Source organism: Anolis carolinensis, chromosome 6 (assembly GCF_035594765.1).
Source record: "Anolis carolinensis isolate JA03-04 chromosome 6, rAnoCar3.1.pri, whole genome shotgun sequence".
Taxonomy (NCBI): domain Eukaryota; kingdom Metazoa; phylum Chordata; class Lepidosauria; order Squamata; family Dactyloidae; genus Anolis; species Anolis carolinensis.
The window spans coordinates 30,855,841-30,873,092 of NC_085846.1; the positions used below are offsets into that span (position 1 = coordinate 30,855,841).

At 41.3% G+C, this 17,252-nt stretch overlaps 1 protein-coding gene across 1 annotated transcript in view; it reads right to left on the reverse strand.

The window, feature by feature from the left end:
• Window positions 1-15,369, reverse strand: part of crhr1 (corticotropin releasing hormone receptor 1) — a 117,553-nt gene extending 102,184 nt beyond the window's left edge. The window contains exon 1 of the mRNA XM_008113400.2: window positions 15,152-15,369. Coding sequence (XP_008111607.1) covers window positions 15,152-15,178 — 27 coding nt within the window. The 5' untranslated portion in view covers window positions 15,179-15,369. The remainder of the gene's footprint in view (window positions 1-15,151) is intronic.
• Between the last annotated feature and the right edge of the window lie 1,883 nt (window positions 15,370-17,252).

The window sequence follows — 17,252 nt, forward strand, 5'->3', positions numbered from 1 at the left end:
TAGAGAATCTTTGGGTCATTTAGTCTAACCCCCTTCTGTCTTTGTGCACCAAAAGCACTAACAAAGCACTCCTTAATAATTAATAATTAATTATATAATAATCAAAATACCGTTATAAACGAGCAAAGCTTTGGAAGGTGCACATTGGGCGAGGGAGGAGATGGGAAAGATGCATGCTTTCCCCTCCTCCCTCGCCCCGTGCGCACCTTTCCCTTGTTCTCCTTCGCACCACACACACCATCCTCAGCCAAGGAGGAAGGAGCCACCACCACGGGGGCTGGATAAATGGCTTTGATGGGCCGCATGTGGCCCGCGGGCCATAGTTTGGGGACCCCTGGTCTAGGGTATTGAGAAACCAGGGTTTGAATCTCCATTTGTGTAATGGAAATTGTCTGAATGACAATACTAGTCCACTATAACTTCATACAAGAATGAATGCACCTCTTACAGTGCAATCGTAGGCATAGCTGTTTAACAAAAGTCCTGCCAAGATTAATGAGACTGATTCCCAGATAAAGCAACTTTATCACTAAAACCTAAATGAAGATTTTTCATATGTAAACAACCACATCTAGATGCATGCAGCACAGGGTAATAGGTGTGTGAAGTACAGGGATTAATGATTTTTGAAATAGTACAACACTGCATGGGCAATTCATACTCTCTCAGCCTGAAAGAAAACAACAAAACAAAAAGAAACCCACTCTGAACAAATCATGACCAGAGACCTTGTGATAAATTTGTCAGAGGATTACCATATGTCAGAGATTACATGAAGTCACATAACCAAAAAAACTATTTCCTTTCTCAGCACTAAAAAATATGCAGTGGAGGTGGCCACTGCACTCAGCCAAATGATAGAGCTGGCGCTAGGAAATACTAATAATCCTCATAAAGAAAGCTTCACTACATGTAACTTCTTACCAACTTCTTTGCAATCTCTTTCTTTTATATATTTAACTTTGCTTGTAAGGTTATGGTGACGGGTTTTGTGATGTGAGCCCATTCATAAGAATTGTTATTTGGTTGCTTAGCAGCTGTCTGTAATTGACATGTGTGTGTATGTTGTACTCTTTGGGAAACCATCAATCCCTGTACTTCACACATCTATTACCCTGTGTTGCATGCATCTAGATGTAGTTGTTTACATATGAAAAGTCTTCATTTAGGTTTCAGTCCTAAAGTCTCTTTATTTGGGAGTCAGACTCATTTATCTCAGCAGAACTTTTGTCTAACAGCTCTGCCGATAACTGCAGTGTAAGAGGTGCATTCATTCTTGCATTAAGGTACAGTGGATTAGTATTGTGGCTTTTCATTTACATACGGATTTGTGTAAAGGCATCTACTGTTGTGTCTTACATCTTCAGTTGTAAGACACCAGTAATTGTAAGACGTATTCTAATTTCAGTACCAGCACCACTAACAAAAATGCATAGGATACACTTGCAATTCTAATATGCACCCCATTTTTAGAGATGTTAACATAGGGAAAAGGTGCACCTTAGAATTGAAGAAATACAATAATCTATCCTGCTTGTTAGCAAAGAATCTTTAGCACACAAATGCAGCAAAAACAGTTCTAACTGATGGTATTCATACCTACCTTTGTGGGATGCTATAGGAAGCAGCATGTATTAAACCAGTGATGGATAAAGATCAGCTCACCTTTCAAGCTGTTTGAGTGCTAAATTTGGGCTCAGAAAGACCAAAGTTTGCATTCTTATTCAGCCATGGAAACCCATTTGTTTACCTTGGGAAGGTCTCAGGAACTGTCTAACTGATTTAAAAAATATTTTTTACACTGAATTTTCCTGGAACACATTGGCCCTGCAGTAAAGCTATTAACATTTCAGAATGAGATTAGCCTAATTGGGCAACTCACCTTGCTGTCAGGGATGGTCGTTTGCATTTCCAATCCTTCACATTACTTTTAGACACATGGCAGTGGATCCTGCGGGTTTTTGTGTGTGATTATTTCTCCATCATGCACATGAACAAATGCATATTCTATTAAGCAGAAGTGTGCTAGTGCCAATATAATAAGTGAATATCCACACATCCAAATCTATTTTTTAAACAAAAGTAAAATGCAGCCTTGGAAAGAACTATTTCCTGGTGGGAATGATTACCTTCCACCAACCAGTTCTGATGAACACTCTCTCTCCCCACAACAACACAGCAAAGTGATTCTGCCTGGAGAAAGACAAACAGCTACCTAAAATATTGGATTTTCTATAAAAACTTCTGGGTAAAAGATAAGGATTTTTGAAATGAATTAAAGCCTCCAAAAATACATTGCAAACATTGTATCAAGATCACCATGCCCACAAAAGTGAAGACAATTGTTTTATTTCATGGAGACAAGCCCTGAGAAGCACACGGGTTTTAATCTCTTCTCAGCCGTGGAAGCATATTGGGTTATGGTGAGCAAGTCACACTCTCACGGCTTTAGAGGAAGGAAATGGCAAGCCTCCTCTAAGTAAATCTTGCCAAGATAGTCATATGACTGGCTCTACACTGTAAACTTAACACAGTTTAGCCTCATGACTGCCATCGCTCAATGCTCTGGAATCCTGGGATTTGTAATTTGGTGAGGCACTGGCACTCTTTAGCAGAGAAGGCTAAAAACCTTGCAAAACTACAGCTCTCATGACTCTATAGCATTGAGCCATGGCAGACTGCATTAATTCTAGTGTTCAGACATGGGCAAACTTGGACGCTCCAGGTGTTTTGGACTTCAACTCTCACAATTCCTAACAGGGTAGGCTGTTAGAAATTGTGGGAGTTGAAGTCCAAAACACCTGGGGGCCAAAGTTTGCCCATGCCTGAATCCTATGCTGAAATTGGTATTAGGGATGAAAAGAGAGATGTAGTGGTGAAGGCAGGGATGAAGGTAGGGAATTTTGGAACTGGATTCCAAAAACCACTTCCCTGAGATCTGCTTAGAATTAAGGAACAAATATAGCCCCGAGCAAATTTTGAATGTGTTTTATGCATTACCATTAAATTGAATCTACTGCCCTTTCAAACAAATGTCAACTCCCAGTTATTCCAGGGCTTCCCCATTCCAATAGTTTAATGTAGGTGTGAAAAGGTCACTTGCTTCTTGCCAGTGTTCAACAATTAGTCAGAAACCTTTGATGACCTACAGCAAATCACCCAGAAAACTACCAGTATCTCCCAAATTTCTCTCTGTCAAATTCATAGTTCTTTATTCGCAGCATCCAGCCAGAGCTTGGGAACATTATTTTGGACCACAGAACCTTCTGCTAGCACATGGATACTGAGTGCTGTAGTACAGGGTGTTTGAAAAAGAACTCCCTATTCACCATTTAATTTAAATGGTGAATAGGGAGTTTTTTTTCAAACACCCTGTATATAAATGCCAATTTTCCTATTTTTAGCAGGTCAAATATTCACTAATCCATCTACTTGGAGCAACAGAAATTTCAGATTTTTTTTCCTAGGAAGAGGATAGAATCAGAGATTATTGCAAAAAGGAAACAAAAAAATTCTCTTTGTTAAGAAGTTACAACTACCCTTGCAAAGAATAGCAAGATGCAGCATCCAGAACAGGCAGTGAACATTTGAAGTGGAATGAGTCTATGGCAGAGAATCCATTTATCTGCAGCAGGCTTCCCAGAAAGCAAATCCAACTTTAGATGTCATTAAAGTCGCCAAGCAGATAACACCTTTGGGCCAGAATTTAAAGTTCAGGTCAACATGGCTTGCAGAGAGAACCTCAAAGTGGACTGTGACCAGTGCTGATTAATGGGAGGTTCCGCCTCTTTAAATTTCTTCAGGTCACAGCAATATCTTTACTTAGACTAACCTAAAATCCCTTCAGCATGAAGAAAGAAAACCCCCTTTTAAGAATTGCTTTTAGAGATTCTATGCATACCATCTCAGTGCTGTGGAATTTGTCCATGATATTAGCTTTAGAAGATGGTAAATCTATAGCTTTTCTTCCTTTAGTTAATATTATAGCCAACATCCTGTTAACAATATTGTAGATGCAAGTGGCTCTTGTGTATGTCATCTGGCTATGTCCCCAAAGCCAGATGTACACTGATCACATCATCTGCTGAGATTTCCAGTGTCTGGCTATAGGGACATACCTGACCCCTTCTCCAATCTGCTACACCTATTCTCAAACAGTAATATATAGATTAACCATTTTTGTGGTGTCAGGAGCAACCAAGTTGCTTCTGGTGTGAGAGAATTGTCTGTCTGCAAGGACGTTGCCCACGAGATGCCCAGATATTTGATGTTCTATGGGAGAAAACTAAAAGTGCAATAACAAATCCTAGAGAAACGTAGCAGAGATCTACTTGCAAAAACCTTACACTATGATTGCCCATGACATATATTGGCCTAAAAGGCATGTGTCCATAGAAAATCAGTATCCTGCTAAACAAAATGCTAAAGGAATGACCCTACAACAACAAACTCAATTCAGTGCACTTGTGTGAACCAGTCTGTCAGCCCTCATGACCTTCCATGTAATGAGATACCGATGTACCTTTTGTCAGGGTATTGTGTATTGTGAAATGTTAAAATCAATCTGGGTTATTAGAAATGCCTTATGTGTTAGTTTTTCGGCAAGGCATTTCAGCAGTTATGGAGTTAATGAGAGTCTGCTATGATTGACGTATCACAGGACCAATGGGGTCAAGTTTGTTTTGACCGGGACTTCCTTTCTTGTCCTGTGGAATGCAGAAGAGCTGTCTGTGTCTGTGTGTGTGCGTGCATGAGTCGCTTTGGCAAGAGCACTCATGGAGCAAGGACTGATTTGCTCTATTTTGTATATAGTCATGTAAATAAAGATTGATTGCCGTTGGATTTCCAACCGAACCCTCGTCTGCTGGAGTGTGTTTGTCCACACGGGGAGTGCTGTTTTTCCACACGGGGAGACAGTCTGGAGAAGGAGGTGAAGACCGGGATGGTGAATTCTTGGATTACACTCTGCTACCCATCATCCCCACTGACACCTTTCAGTAATGTGGTAATGATTACTGATATATGAAGAGTGCTTTGAACACTCAAGACTTACATAGTACAATGACTATGTCTAGTAGTTGTCGTGGTTAATGATATCTTCCTTTAAAAGTGTCTCCCTATTTCTAACAATGGTTAATATTTAACATCTCATTTGTGATAGAGTATCTCACCCTCTCATTGCAGGTACCGTATATACTCGAATATAAGCCGACCCGAATATAAGGCGAGGCATCAAATTTTACCACAAAAAAACTGGGAAATCATTGACTCAAGTATAAGTCAAGGGTGGGAAATTTCAGAAATAAAAATAGATACCAAAAATTACATTAATTGAGGGATCAGTAGGTTAAATGTTTTTGAATATTTACATCAAGCTCTAATTTAAGATAAAGACTGTCTAACTCTGATTAAATCATTATTCTCATCTTCTTCAATGTAAATGTGCTTATGTATCCTTTTAATAATAAATACAGGAAAATAATACATGTAATAATAAATAGAGTAGAATAATACATGTAATAATAATAATAAGATCAGAGTGAAATAATACATGTATTATTATTAATAATAAAAATAGAGTAAAATAAATCTAATAGTAGCAACAATAATAGAGTACAATAATAAATGTAATAATAATAATAATTATAGAGTAAAATAATAAATGTAATAATACCAATAATAATAGAGAAAAATAATAAATGTACCATATATTCTCAAGTATAAACTGACCCAAATATAAGCCAACCAGGATCCTCACCTGAGTATAAGCTGAGGGGGGCTTTTTTAGTCCTTAAAAAAGGCCTGAAAAACTAGGCTTATACTCGAGTATATACAGTAATTTTGTGCAGATAGCATTTCCTACATGTAGTCAATGTGAGTGTATGTGTGGGGCGGATGAGATCAGTGTCCTAAATAAGCATTCTGCCCCATTCCCCAGGAAATGTCCACACAGTCCACACATTTCTAGCATTGCAATAACTTTAATTGAAAACTTGGAAATGCAGTCTTTGTTACCAAGTTCTCTTGGTAACAAAGACTGCATTTCCAAGTTTTCAGTTAAAGTTATTGCAATGTTAGATGTTTTCATTCTTGAAAACATCACATTCTTGAAAACATCACAGATATAATAATCTTGGTGTGAATAAGTTCCAATGTTTCACTGTTTGCAGTCATAGAACTCTGAGGTCTGAAGGAACATTGCATTGTGAGCAGAATCATTATTTGGGTGGGGGAACAATGCCATAACCATGCCCCCCCCCCCAAATAGCTATAACCATGGATAAGCCATCTGTAACATACGTATTGATGTTCAAGCATGTGGACAATTTCAATAGAAAGGAGTAAAAAATTTGACTACCAGTATTTAAAAACTCTAAAATCAGGACGTAAACCAAGAACAACATGCAGAAAATGGGGAAATTTTAGACAGGAAACAATCAGGGCCAGCTAACACATCCCAACAAAGGATTCCCCCAGGCAGGAAGCAACTAGGCTTTGAAGCTGAAAGGCCATTCAATGCTAATCAAGCTGGCTAACTGCAACATTCACACTTGCCTCAAACAGACAAGAGTTCTTTCTCCCACCCTGGACATTCTACGGAGATATAAACCCCACTTGTCTAGTTTCCAACAGACCTCACTAGCTGAAGATGCCTGCCATGGATGTGGGTGAAATGTCAGGAGAGAATGCTTCTGGAACATGGCCATACAGCCTGTAAAACACACAGCAACCCAATGATTCTGGCTATGAAAGCCTCTGACAATATACTGGTGGCTGATGCAAGAACTACTTGATTTGGTAGACCAGTGGTTCTCAACCTGGGGTCCCCAGATGTTTTTGGTCTGTAACTCCCAGAAATCCCAGCCAGTTTACCAGTTGTTAGGCTTTCTGGGAGTTGAAGGCCACGTGGTTCTCCAGATGTTGCTGTTCTACCATTCTCATCATGTCTTAGCATTGGCCAACCAAGTTAAAGCAGATGAGAGATGCAGTTGAATAGAATCTATTGGTCCATTTATTCCTCACATGTTTGGAGTTAGACCTTGCCCTGATTCCACAAGATGCTGTTTTCAAGATCACATAACACAGATATCTCATGTTCAAACTCTTAGGAATTTATAACGTTTCATTCAACTTTTGAAATGATAGATAATCTTAGAAAGAGATTCATTATCTTTTAGTTGATTGACTACACAAGAACCAAAGACTAAAGTCATTGAAATGCACACATAGCTGGTTGGGAGATTCTGGGAAAATAATTCAACAAGTATATTTTCCAATCTCTGGAGGTTTCTTTCTCAAATGGGTTTATAAGAAATGCCATCATCCTCTCACACTCACAGTTCTGACAGTCCTGGATGCTCATTGAGTTTTTTGGTAAAATGGGGTATCTTTTTTCCTCCAGGATGTAAAAATAGCTGTCGTTGATTTGCATACATTAATTCTTATCTCAGTTCAGAATAAATTCATGGAGGAAAATTCCGCAGATTGTATTTGTACAAAGGATAATTGATGTGTATGGATTATGGATAACTGCAAAATACATTAATTCAAGTGTGCAAATTGAAAATTGCCTTCCAGCTTAATAATGAGGAAAAGAGTGATGGGATTTCAGTTGGCTTGTGGCTTGACAGTTACATACCTTCTGACAGTAGTTTGAAAAGTTACCCTTTAACTGCATTTCCAGGGGCCAGGCTGACTGAGGAAATTCGAGAAGATGTATTCCAGAAAACGTAATGTTTCTGAAAGCTACCTTTTGTTCTTTTTTCTCAAATCCCAGAAGTCCAGTTGAGAGAGAAATGCACCCTAATGATTTTCACTGGTACTCTTATTAATTCAAACTTTCCAAATCTGTACTTTAACATTAAACATGGGGTTAACACAGACACAAATTAAGTTTTGAAAGCTCTGCCATATGTTCCCAAAGCAGGACGGAGCTGCATCTAATGCCTTTTCCTAATGTCATTACAATAAAGTTTGAAAGCTCTGCTTATGTGCTTGAGCCCAAATTGGTCATTCCCACTCACTTGTCACCCAAACAGAAGGGATGCCATTCACACATGCCTATAAACAGTAGACGAGCGGCTTCCCCATGGAGTTTTCCTACACATATTTCCTATGTGTAGGAATACTGAGACAAATGCATAGATCCTTCCCACTCAAGTGCCTCCTAATCAAGAGACAGTCACCATGTGATGGATCTTGCAATGTGGTCCCATTGTTAAAAACGATTCTATGGTAGTCTAAGATACATCATTTCCTAGAGACAAGTATGTGCTTGGATCTGGGAAAAGCACACAGCAGGGAAACAGTTGCCTCAATCACTTGCAGAACTTGGAGAACTTACTTTTTAAAAAACTACAGTTGTCCTTCTATATTTGCAGTTTTGACTTTTGCAGATTTGATTATGTACCGATTTGATTAAAAAATCTCTCTCTAGCAATCTCTGGATCCTCCAGTGGGACATACTCTAATCCAGAGTTTCTCAAACTGTGCTCCTCCCGATGTTTTGGACTTCACCTCCCACAACTCCTAACAGCTGGTAAGATGGCTGGAATTTCTGGGAACTGTAGCTCAAAACACCTGGAGGAGCAGAGTTTGAGGAACATTCCTGTCATCATGCTGAAGGACCTAGAGTAGGCATGAGCAAACTTTTTTGCCTTGGGACCGTATTGTGGCCCGGACCAAGAGGGCCGGGCTGGAAGGGAGCACAGCTTGACATGTGCTGGATTGGACTGGTCTGGGAGGGAGAGGGCCTGTGAGAGGGTGGGGCTGGGAGGGGATGGGGCAGGGCCTGGGTCATCCTCAGGTTGTCCTCTTGGCATAAGGATAAGGCTGCTCGCCCTATCCTTATGCCGAGAGGAAATAATAATAATAATAATAATAATAATAATAATAATAATAATAATTGGGTGCCGTGCCAAAAGAGCTCAGCCGGCATTTGGAAACAATAGACATTGACAAAATCACGATCTGCCAACTGCAAAAGGCCACCCTACTGGGATCTGCACGCATCATCTGAAAATACATCACACAGTCCTAGACACTTGGGAAGTGTTTGACTTGTGATTTTGTGATATGAAATCCAGCATATCTATCTTGTTTACTGTGTCATAATAAAATAATAATAATATATTTATAAACCGCCCTCTCCCCGAAGGGACTCAGGATGATTTCCAAAGTGTAACAAAAATGGCAAACATTCAATGCCAAGAACAAACAAACAACAATCAAGACAAAACTTAAAATAAACCGAATATAACTTATAAATAACCGAATTAACTAAGGAAACTAAATAAACATAATATAACACGAAAGGACATTAAAGCAATTAAAACTCAATACTTTAAAAGCATAATATAGTATATCACAACAGCGGGCTGAGGTAGATATCCGATGTCAAGGTGAGGATGTGTGTAAAGTATGTGAATCGAAACAAGCAGCAACTGCCCTGGTCCTCCTCCCCCGATCTTCAGGCTGTCCTCTTGGCATTATGCCAGGAGGAGGGAGAGACAGGCAATGGCCAAGAGCACTCCAGAGGGTTTGCCGGGCCGTTCGCTCCGTCCTTACACTGGGAGAAGAGCAAGACATGCGGTGGTTGAAAGAGCGTTCCAGAGAGCTCTCAGATGCTGCGTGCCTTCCTCCCCTATCCTTTCTGCATAAGGATGCGGCGGGCCACTGTGTCCTTATGGAGAGGACAGGGAAAATAAGGAGGGCCTGAGGTAAGCATTGCACCCTGCCCATGCCTGAACTAGAGATTTCCAGAGAAAACACTTCTCTGGAATTTCTAGGTTCTCCAGTGTGATCATATGTTTGGCTTCTATGTAGGTACGTTTAGAGCAGACATAGGCAAACTTTGGTCCTCCAGGTGTTTTGGACTTCAACTCCTACAATTCCTAACAGCTGGTAAGCTGGCTGGGATTTCTGGGAGCTGAAGTTCAAAACACCAGGAGGAGCAGAGTTTGAGAAATACTGTTCTACTTATGCTGGAAGACCTAGAGATTTCTGGTGAAAACACTTCTCTAGGCATCTCTAGGCCCTTCAGTTCAATTATATGTTTGGCTTCCAGTGGAAGTTGGCTGTAGAATCATGCTAGAATAACTATAAATTCTCTCAGATGATTTTTAAAGTAATTTCTTTATTTGTGGTTTTTCCCTTTCATGGAGACCATGTGCCCCTAACCCTAGTGAATGTGGAGATCTGACTGCACTGTTTCCAGAATGCCCTCTTCATCATGGGCACAGAGATTTGGGGAGTTATATCCAAGAATATAATTTTTTCCAAGCTCTGATCACTTATGACAGGTGGCTAATATTGATGGCTTTCTTGTCTACAGCAATGCTTGAATTTTCATACCAGGGAATCATTTGTATCTGTAAAAGAGTATATGAGAGAGAGAAAGAAAGATTTACAGAGCACCTTTTGTTATGCAGCCAGGAAATATCAAGTCTTCAGGGACCAAGGCAGAATCCTGCTTCCACTTCTCTCAACAATTATATGAATACAGTACATTTTTCTCCTTGAGGGGCCGTGGTGGCACAATGGGTTAAACCCTTGTGCTGGCTGAACTGTAGACCTGAAGGTTGAAGGTCCAAATTTGTGAGGTGGGGTGAGCTCCCATCTGTCAGCCCTAGCTTCCCATGTGGGGACATGAGAGAAGCCTTCCAGCAGGATGATAACACATCTGGGCTTCCCCTCGGCAACATCTCTGTAGACAGCCCATTCTCTTATACCAGAAGCGACTTGTCTCAATTAGCTTCTGACACACTATTTTTTTCTCCTTTTATGAAAAGCCTTTACTTGGGCCTTATTAGTGTTTTAAAAATGTAACCATGCAGTTTGTAGCATAGCATTCAGGCAATGAATCTGCTGTAAGAGAGCTATCCAAGGTGTTGTATGTTGAATGCATTTGGGAGAATAACTTTCAGCACTTGTATAGCTCATTTAAGACAGATTCTAACATGGAATCTAGCACTTCACCTAACAAGGAAAGACAAGGTTGTGACCATTAAATATTTTTGACTGCAACCACACATTATCTGTGCTGTGTTGCCTAGGGCAGATGGGATCCTAGTTTAAAACAACATGTACAAGTTGATTGATTGTCTCTGTAAGGTATCCCAAATTAGGATGGTAGCCTAAAGCCAGAATGGCAAGTGATGTTAAATGTATCATTGCAGCTAACCAAGAATGGCAGGTGTTTATTTACTCCCATACTGCTTTTTCTATAATTTCTAGAACTCACACAATACACCTATATCCTGTTGTCATGGTTTTTGTGTGTTTCCCTGCTGGTGCTACTTATTTGAAGTGAAAATTCAGTAGACCACAAATAAATATATAATACTGCATATATTGTTCTAGATATTATAATAGGAAAATTAAATGCATGATTATTGTCCTGTGGTGACCACATGTGTTCAATGTTATGGGCAGTTTTATGCTGAGGTTGTTGTTTTCTATAATTGTATTTCCCATTCATCTGACCTACACAGTCCTCCAGCTCTCATTGTGCTACAATTAGAAAGTAGTTTCACCATGACCAAAAGATATTTGAAGATAAAGCATTTCATGCGATCCAAGCTGAGTCAAACTATTGTACTTCCTACAGAGTACGGCTTGAAAAACAGGATCACTAGCCACTGCCAGCGACTTAGACAGAAAATACCTTTATGGCTTTAAATAAGATATTCAAATCATGTCATGAACAAACACGATTGATGAACCCATCATAAAATAGTTTTATTAGGTACAAAGTGTCCTGATACTTTTAAATACCAGTAGTTGTTTTCTTTTGCATCTTTTGTTCATGACCTCAAATGCCATTAATTCTTCACTACCTATAACTGAACAGAATGGGATAGTTGGGAAAAGCTGCTCAGATAAGCAGTTTTTCAAAAGTCTTCGGGTATTTCAATCCTCTCGCAATGAGAGGAGAATAGAAATATATTCACTGGCCCTTTCTCTTCATTGTATCTCCATAACCTCCCCTGTTCCACACCCCAATATTCAGAGGACAAAGCCCTGCAGTGACACACCTGCTCTACTTGTGTCAACTTCCGACATGATTTAGTACCACAGCCTGTAAAAGTTACTTTCCCAGATTACAACTGGGTGGGGTTTTTTAGAAGTTCAAAATGTCTAATGTTTGCCAGCATCGCTTCAAACACAGATAGTGCAAGAGTCCCTCCATCCTGTGGAAATGGCTAAAATAGTCTCCTTGCTGCAGGGTGGTGGCATCAGGCCACGGGGTCTCGCTGGAAACAGAGAAGCTGGTAAATGTGTCTCTGTTCTTTCCTTCATACGGTTCTAACATCCTTGAACAGGACATTCAGAAAATGCAGTGAAAGCAAAATAGGCAGGATGAGGCAGTTGCCTTATGAAGCAGATTTTGAATATCACGGGCTGGCATAGAATTCGTAATTATTTAATCATCACCTAGACACATGGAGGTGTTTGTTTACAACTAGAAACGTACACCTATATGTGGGGACTTTCCTGCCTCATGCATGATGGGCTGTACATTTTGGCCTGCCGTGTTATTGCGATTGTGTTGGTACAGAAATGGCTATTGGTACATGAAATGTAGCATGCCAACCATCTCCCTGAAGCAAAAAGTTGAGTATGTCCCAGACATCAGGCAAGCCCTCAGTTCATAAAGTTAGACCATGAAAGTGTGATCTAACCAACAACATACACAGGAGCTGGAGGTGCAAGGTATAATGTGCGTCAGAACTTGTCTTAGAATAACAGAATCATAGAATAATAGAGTTGAAAGAGACCACATGTGCCATCTTGTCCAACCCCTGCCATGCAGGAAAAGCACAATCAAAGTATCACTGACAGATGACCACCCAGCCTCTGTTTAAAAGTTCCCAAGTTAGGGGCTCCCATCACACTCTGAGGCAGAGAGTTCCACTGTTGAACAGCTTGTACAGTCAGGAAGTTCTTCCTAATGTTCAGCTGGAATGTCCTTTCCTGTAATTTTAACCCATTGCTCCTAGTCCTAGTTTCAAGGGCAGCAGAAAACAAGTCTGCTCCTTCTTCCTTATTACACTCTTTCACATATTTTTACATGGACATCATGTCTCCTCTCAACCTTCTCTTTTGCGGGCTAGTTTGTTAAGATGCTCCTCATAGGGCATGGTCCCCAGACCTTTGATCATTTTAGGCACCCTCCTCTGGACACCTTCTAGCTTGTCAATATATCTTTTGAATTTTGGTGCCCAGAACTGGACACAGTATTCCAGATGAGGTCTAACCAAAGCAGAATACAAAGGCATAGTGACTTAATCATAATAATAATAAAAAACTTTATCGTATTCCACCCTATCTCCCCAAGGGTACTTCTCTCGATCTAGACACTATACTCCTTTTGATGAAGCCCAAAAATCCATTGGCTTTTTTAGCTGCTGCATCACACTGTTGGCTCATGTTCAACTTGCTGTCCACAAGGACTCCAAGATCTTTCTCACACTGACTGTTGTCAAGTCAGGCGTCCTCCATTCTATTTTCTGCCTTTCATTTTTTTCTGCCTAAGTGTAGTATCTTACATTTGTCCTTGTTGAAATTCATTTTGTTAAGTTTTGGCCCAGCTCTCTAATCTGTTAAGGTTATTTTGAATTCCAAACCTGTCCTCTGAAGTATTAGCTATTCCTTCTAATTTGGTGTCATCTGCAAACTTGATCAGCATGTAGTTCTTGTATATTTTTTATATAAGCCTTTTGAAACTTGAAGGATTGAACTCTGCATTTTTGTCTCCTTGGCTCAAGAATTCTTTTACAGCAGGCATGGGCAAAAGATACACAGAGCTTATCTTACCTTAGCAGATATACTTATATAGGAAAGCATTCCTGGAGGGCAACCTTCTTCCAGACTACTGGATCTGATCCTCCAGGACCACACCCTGCTTTAAGCCATATTTTAAACTTGATTTATTTGTGTTGTGCATTTTCCAGGTGGTATGGCCATGTTAAAAAAGCATTCTCTCCTGATGTTTCGCCCACATCTATGGCAGACTCAGAGGTTGTGAGGTTTATTGGAAAACTAAGCAAGGGGGGTTTATATATCTGTGGAAGGTCCAGGGTGGGAAAAAGAAGTTTTGTTTGTTGGAAGCAAATGTGACTGTTGTAATTAATCACCTTGATTAGCATTGGCCTTGCAAGCTTCATTCCTGCCTGGGGGAATCCTTTGTTGGGGGGTGTTAGCTGCCCCTGATTGATTCATGCCTGTAATTCCTTTGGTTTATTTGACTGCACTTCAACTGTCAAGAACGTGACCACAACACCGAATTCAAACAAAGCCCGGGGAACCAGTGGTGTAATGGTTTGTGTGCCGAATTGGGAGCTCCACGTTCTAGTTTCCATTGACCAATGAATGGAAATAGAATGGATGGGATGGGTGACCTTGACCTAACCTGCCTCACAGGGTTGTTGTTGCAGGGATTAAGTAGAGAGCAAGGATAGTCATACTTGCTGTCTAGACTTTTGGAAAGAAATTGTAAGCAACATAAATAGCTTTGACCATGCACAGCTCTTTGTCTGGATAGAACCAAGCCTTCTACACACATACAAAACACACAAGAACAGGATTGCTCATTGAACAGGCTCATTGCCAGCCAATCCTTAGTCCTCAGAAGCCTGAACTACACCTTCACACCCACAATGGGGTTTCTGACCAAGCACAGAACCAGGGTAGTTGCTACTAGTTAATTAATCCGGATTAGCTGCCTCTGCAGAGAACTCTGGACTTTTTCCTCCCCTGTTTTGGAGGGGATTCCCGACTCCTTCAAAGGGAGCAGTAGTGCTGACCAGAAAGCTGGCAAGGGAGCCCCAGTTTCAAGAACCAAACTGACATTTTTGATGTGAAAATGAGTATCCCCCGTTTCCTCGGAAAGAAGTCTAGCGTCCCTCCAGATCTCAGTTTGCATAGAAGATGGCAGGAGACAAAAAAGAAATGCGGGAGTATAAGGAGTATAAGGCTGGAAGGCTTGGAGGCGAGAGGATACAAAGAAAGGAGGGGGGTTTGGGATGGATCAGGACACTATCAACTCATCCCGCCCCCGGTTTGAAAGTTGGGGGCAAAGATCCGTCATGGTCTCCCCCTCGACCCTCTTCTCAGACTCGGCATCCCGAAAGCCAGGTCGGTCTCCTACCTGCAGCAACCCCTTTCGGGCATCCATGGCTGGGCTGCACCTCCTCCTCCTCCTCTCCGTCCAGGCGGCGTTGGGAGCTCCTGCAGCATCCAGGCTCAACTACACAGCCACCAGCCGCGGCGGCAGAGTCTCCTCCCCCCGGCCCGCCCCCACCTGTCTTCACATGCTCTCCATTCCGTGGGGAGAGTCCTCCACAGACCTCCAGCTCCCCACACGCGGCCACCCGCTTCCTCCACAACGCAGGCGGAACCCTCTCCATTTGCTTTGGGACAATGCGCATATTGCCCACACACAGGAATGTGCCCCTAGTCCACCTTGTCCAGGCTCACCTGGGCTGGGAGGGTTAAGGTGCGTTAAGGTGGCTCTCTGTGAGCCTTCAAGTCCACTGTCCATGTATGGCCACCCTATTCATGTCAAAGGGTTTTCTGAACCGGTTTTCCTAGTTCCTTCCTCTGAAAGATACTAGTATTCCTTGACAGTCTCCCATTCAGATGCTAACCAGGGCTGGCCCTCCTTAGTTTCCAAGATCAGACAGGATCAGGACTCCCATCCAGATAGGTAAAAGGTAAAGGTTTTCCCCTGACGTTAAGTCCAGTCATGTCTGACTCTGGGGGTTGGTGCTCATCTCCATTTCTAAGCCGAAGAGCCAGCGTTGTCCATAGACACCTCCAAGGTCATGTGGCCAGCATGACCGCATGGAGCGCCATTACCTTACCACCGGAGCGGTACCTATTGATCTACTCACATTGGCATGTTTTTGAACAGCTAGGTTGGCAGAAGCTGGAGCTAACAGCGGGCACTCACTCCACTCCCGGGATTTAACACACTTCGCCACCGGAGCTCCTATCCAGATACTTACTAATAATCTTAATCTTTTGTGATAATGTTAACCTTTCTTTTTAACAATTCATTTTTACAATACATAAGATAATGTTCACCATACAGTACAGGTAAACGTTTCCCCTGACATTAAGTCCAGTCATGTCCGACTCTGGGGGTTGGTGCTCATCTCCATTTTTAAGCCGAAGAGCAGGCGTTGTACATAGACGCCTTCTAGGTTATGTGGCCAGCATTACTCCATGGGGCGCTGTTATCTTCCCCCAATAAAGCGATATTTATTTAGTTATTTATTTCTGTCCCACCTTTCTCTATCCCCAAAGGGAACTCAAGGTAGCTTTACATAAAAGGCAGCTATTCGATGCCTTGTCAACAATACAGCATTAAAAGAAATTAAAAATAATAGAATACAAGTAAAACAATTAAAAACATTTAAAAACCATACCTATTGATCTACTCACATTTGCATGTTTTCGAACTGCTAGGTTGGCAGAAGCTGGGGCTAACAGCAGGAGCTTACCCTGCTTGCCAGATTGAAACCTCTGACCTTCCAGTCAGCAAGTTCATCAGCTCAGTGATTTAACCCTCTGTGCCACTGTGGACTCAGAGATACTAACTAGCCATGGGCAAATTTAGCAGGCATGAGCAAACTTCAGCCCTCCAGGTGTTTTGAACTTCAACTCCCAAAAATCCCACCCAGTTTACCAGCTGTTAGGAATTATGGGAGTTCAAATCCCAAAACATCTCGAGGGTCAAAGTTTGCCCATGCCTGATTTAGAATGTTTAAGTTGAGTATCCCTTACTACAGGTTAGGTATCATCCCTTATTTGAAATGGTTAGGACCAGAAGTGTAAACATATGGCCACCCTACGAGTTTCATGAGTTTTTGTAGATGGTTTTACTAATTCCTTCCACTGAAATATACTAGTATTCCTTGACAGCCTTCCATCCATATACTATGTAGGTACATTTAGAGCAGGCATGGGCCAACTTTGGCCCTATAGATGTTTTGGACTTCAACTCCCACAATTCCTAACAGTCCAAAACACCTGGAGGGCCAAAGTTGGCCCATGCCTGATTTAGCGTATTTAGGTTGGATATCTTTTATGACAGGTTGGGTATTCCTTATTACAGCTTAGATGTCCTTATTTAAAATGCTTAGGGACAGAAATAGGGGCTTGTGGTGGCCTCATGAATTACAAAGGGTTTTCTTAGATGTTTTGCTAGTTCCTTCCTCTGAAATGTACTACTATTCCTTGGCAGT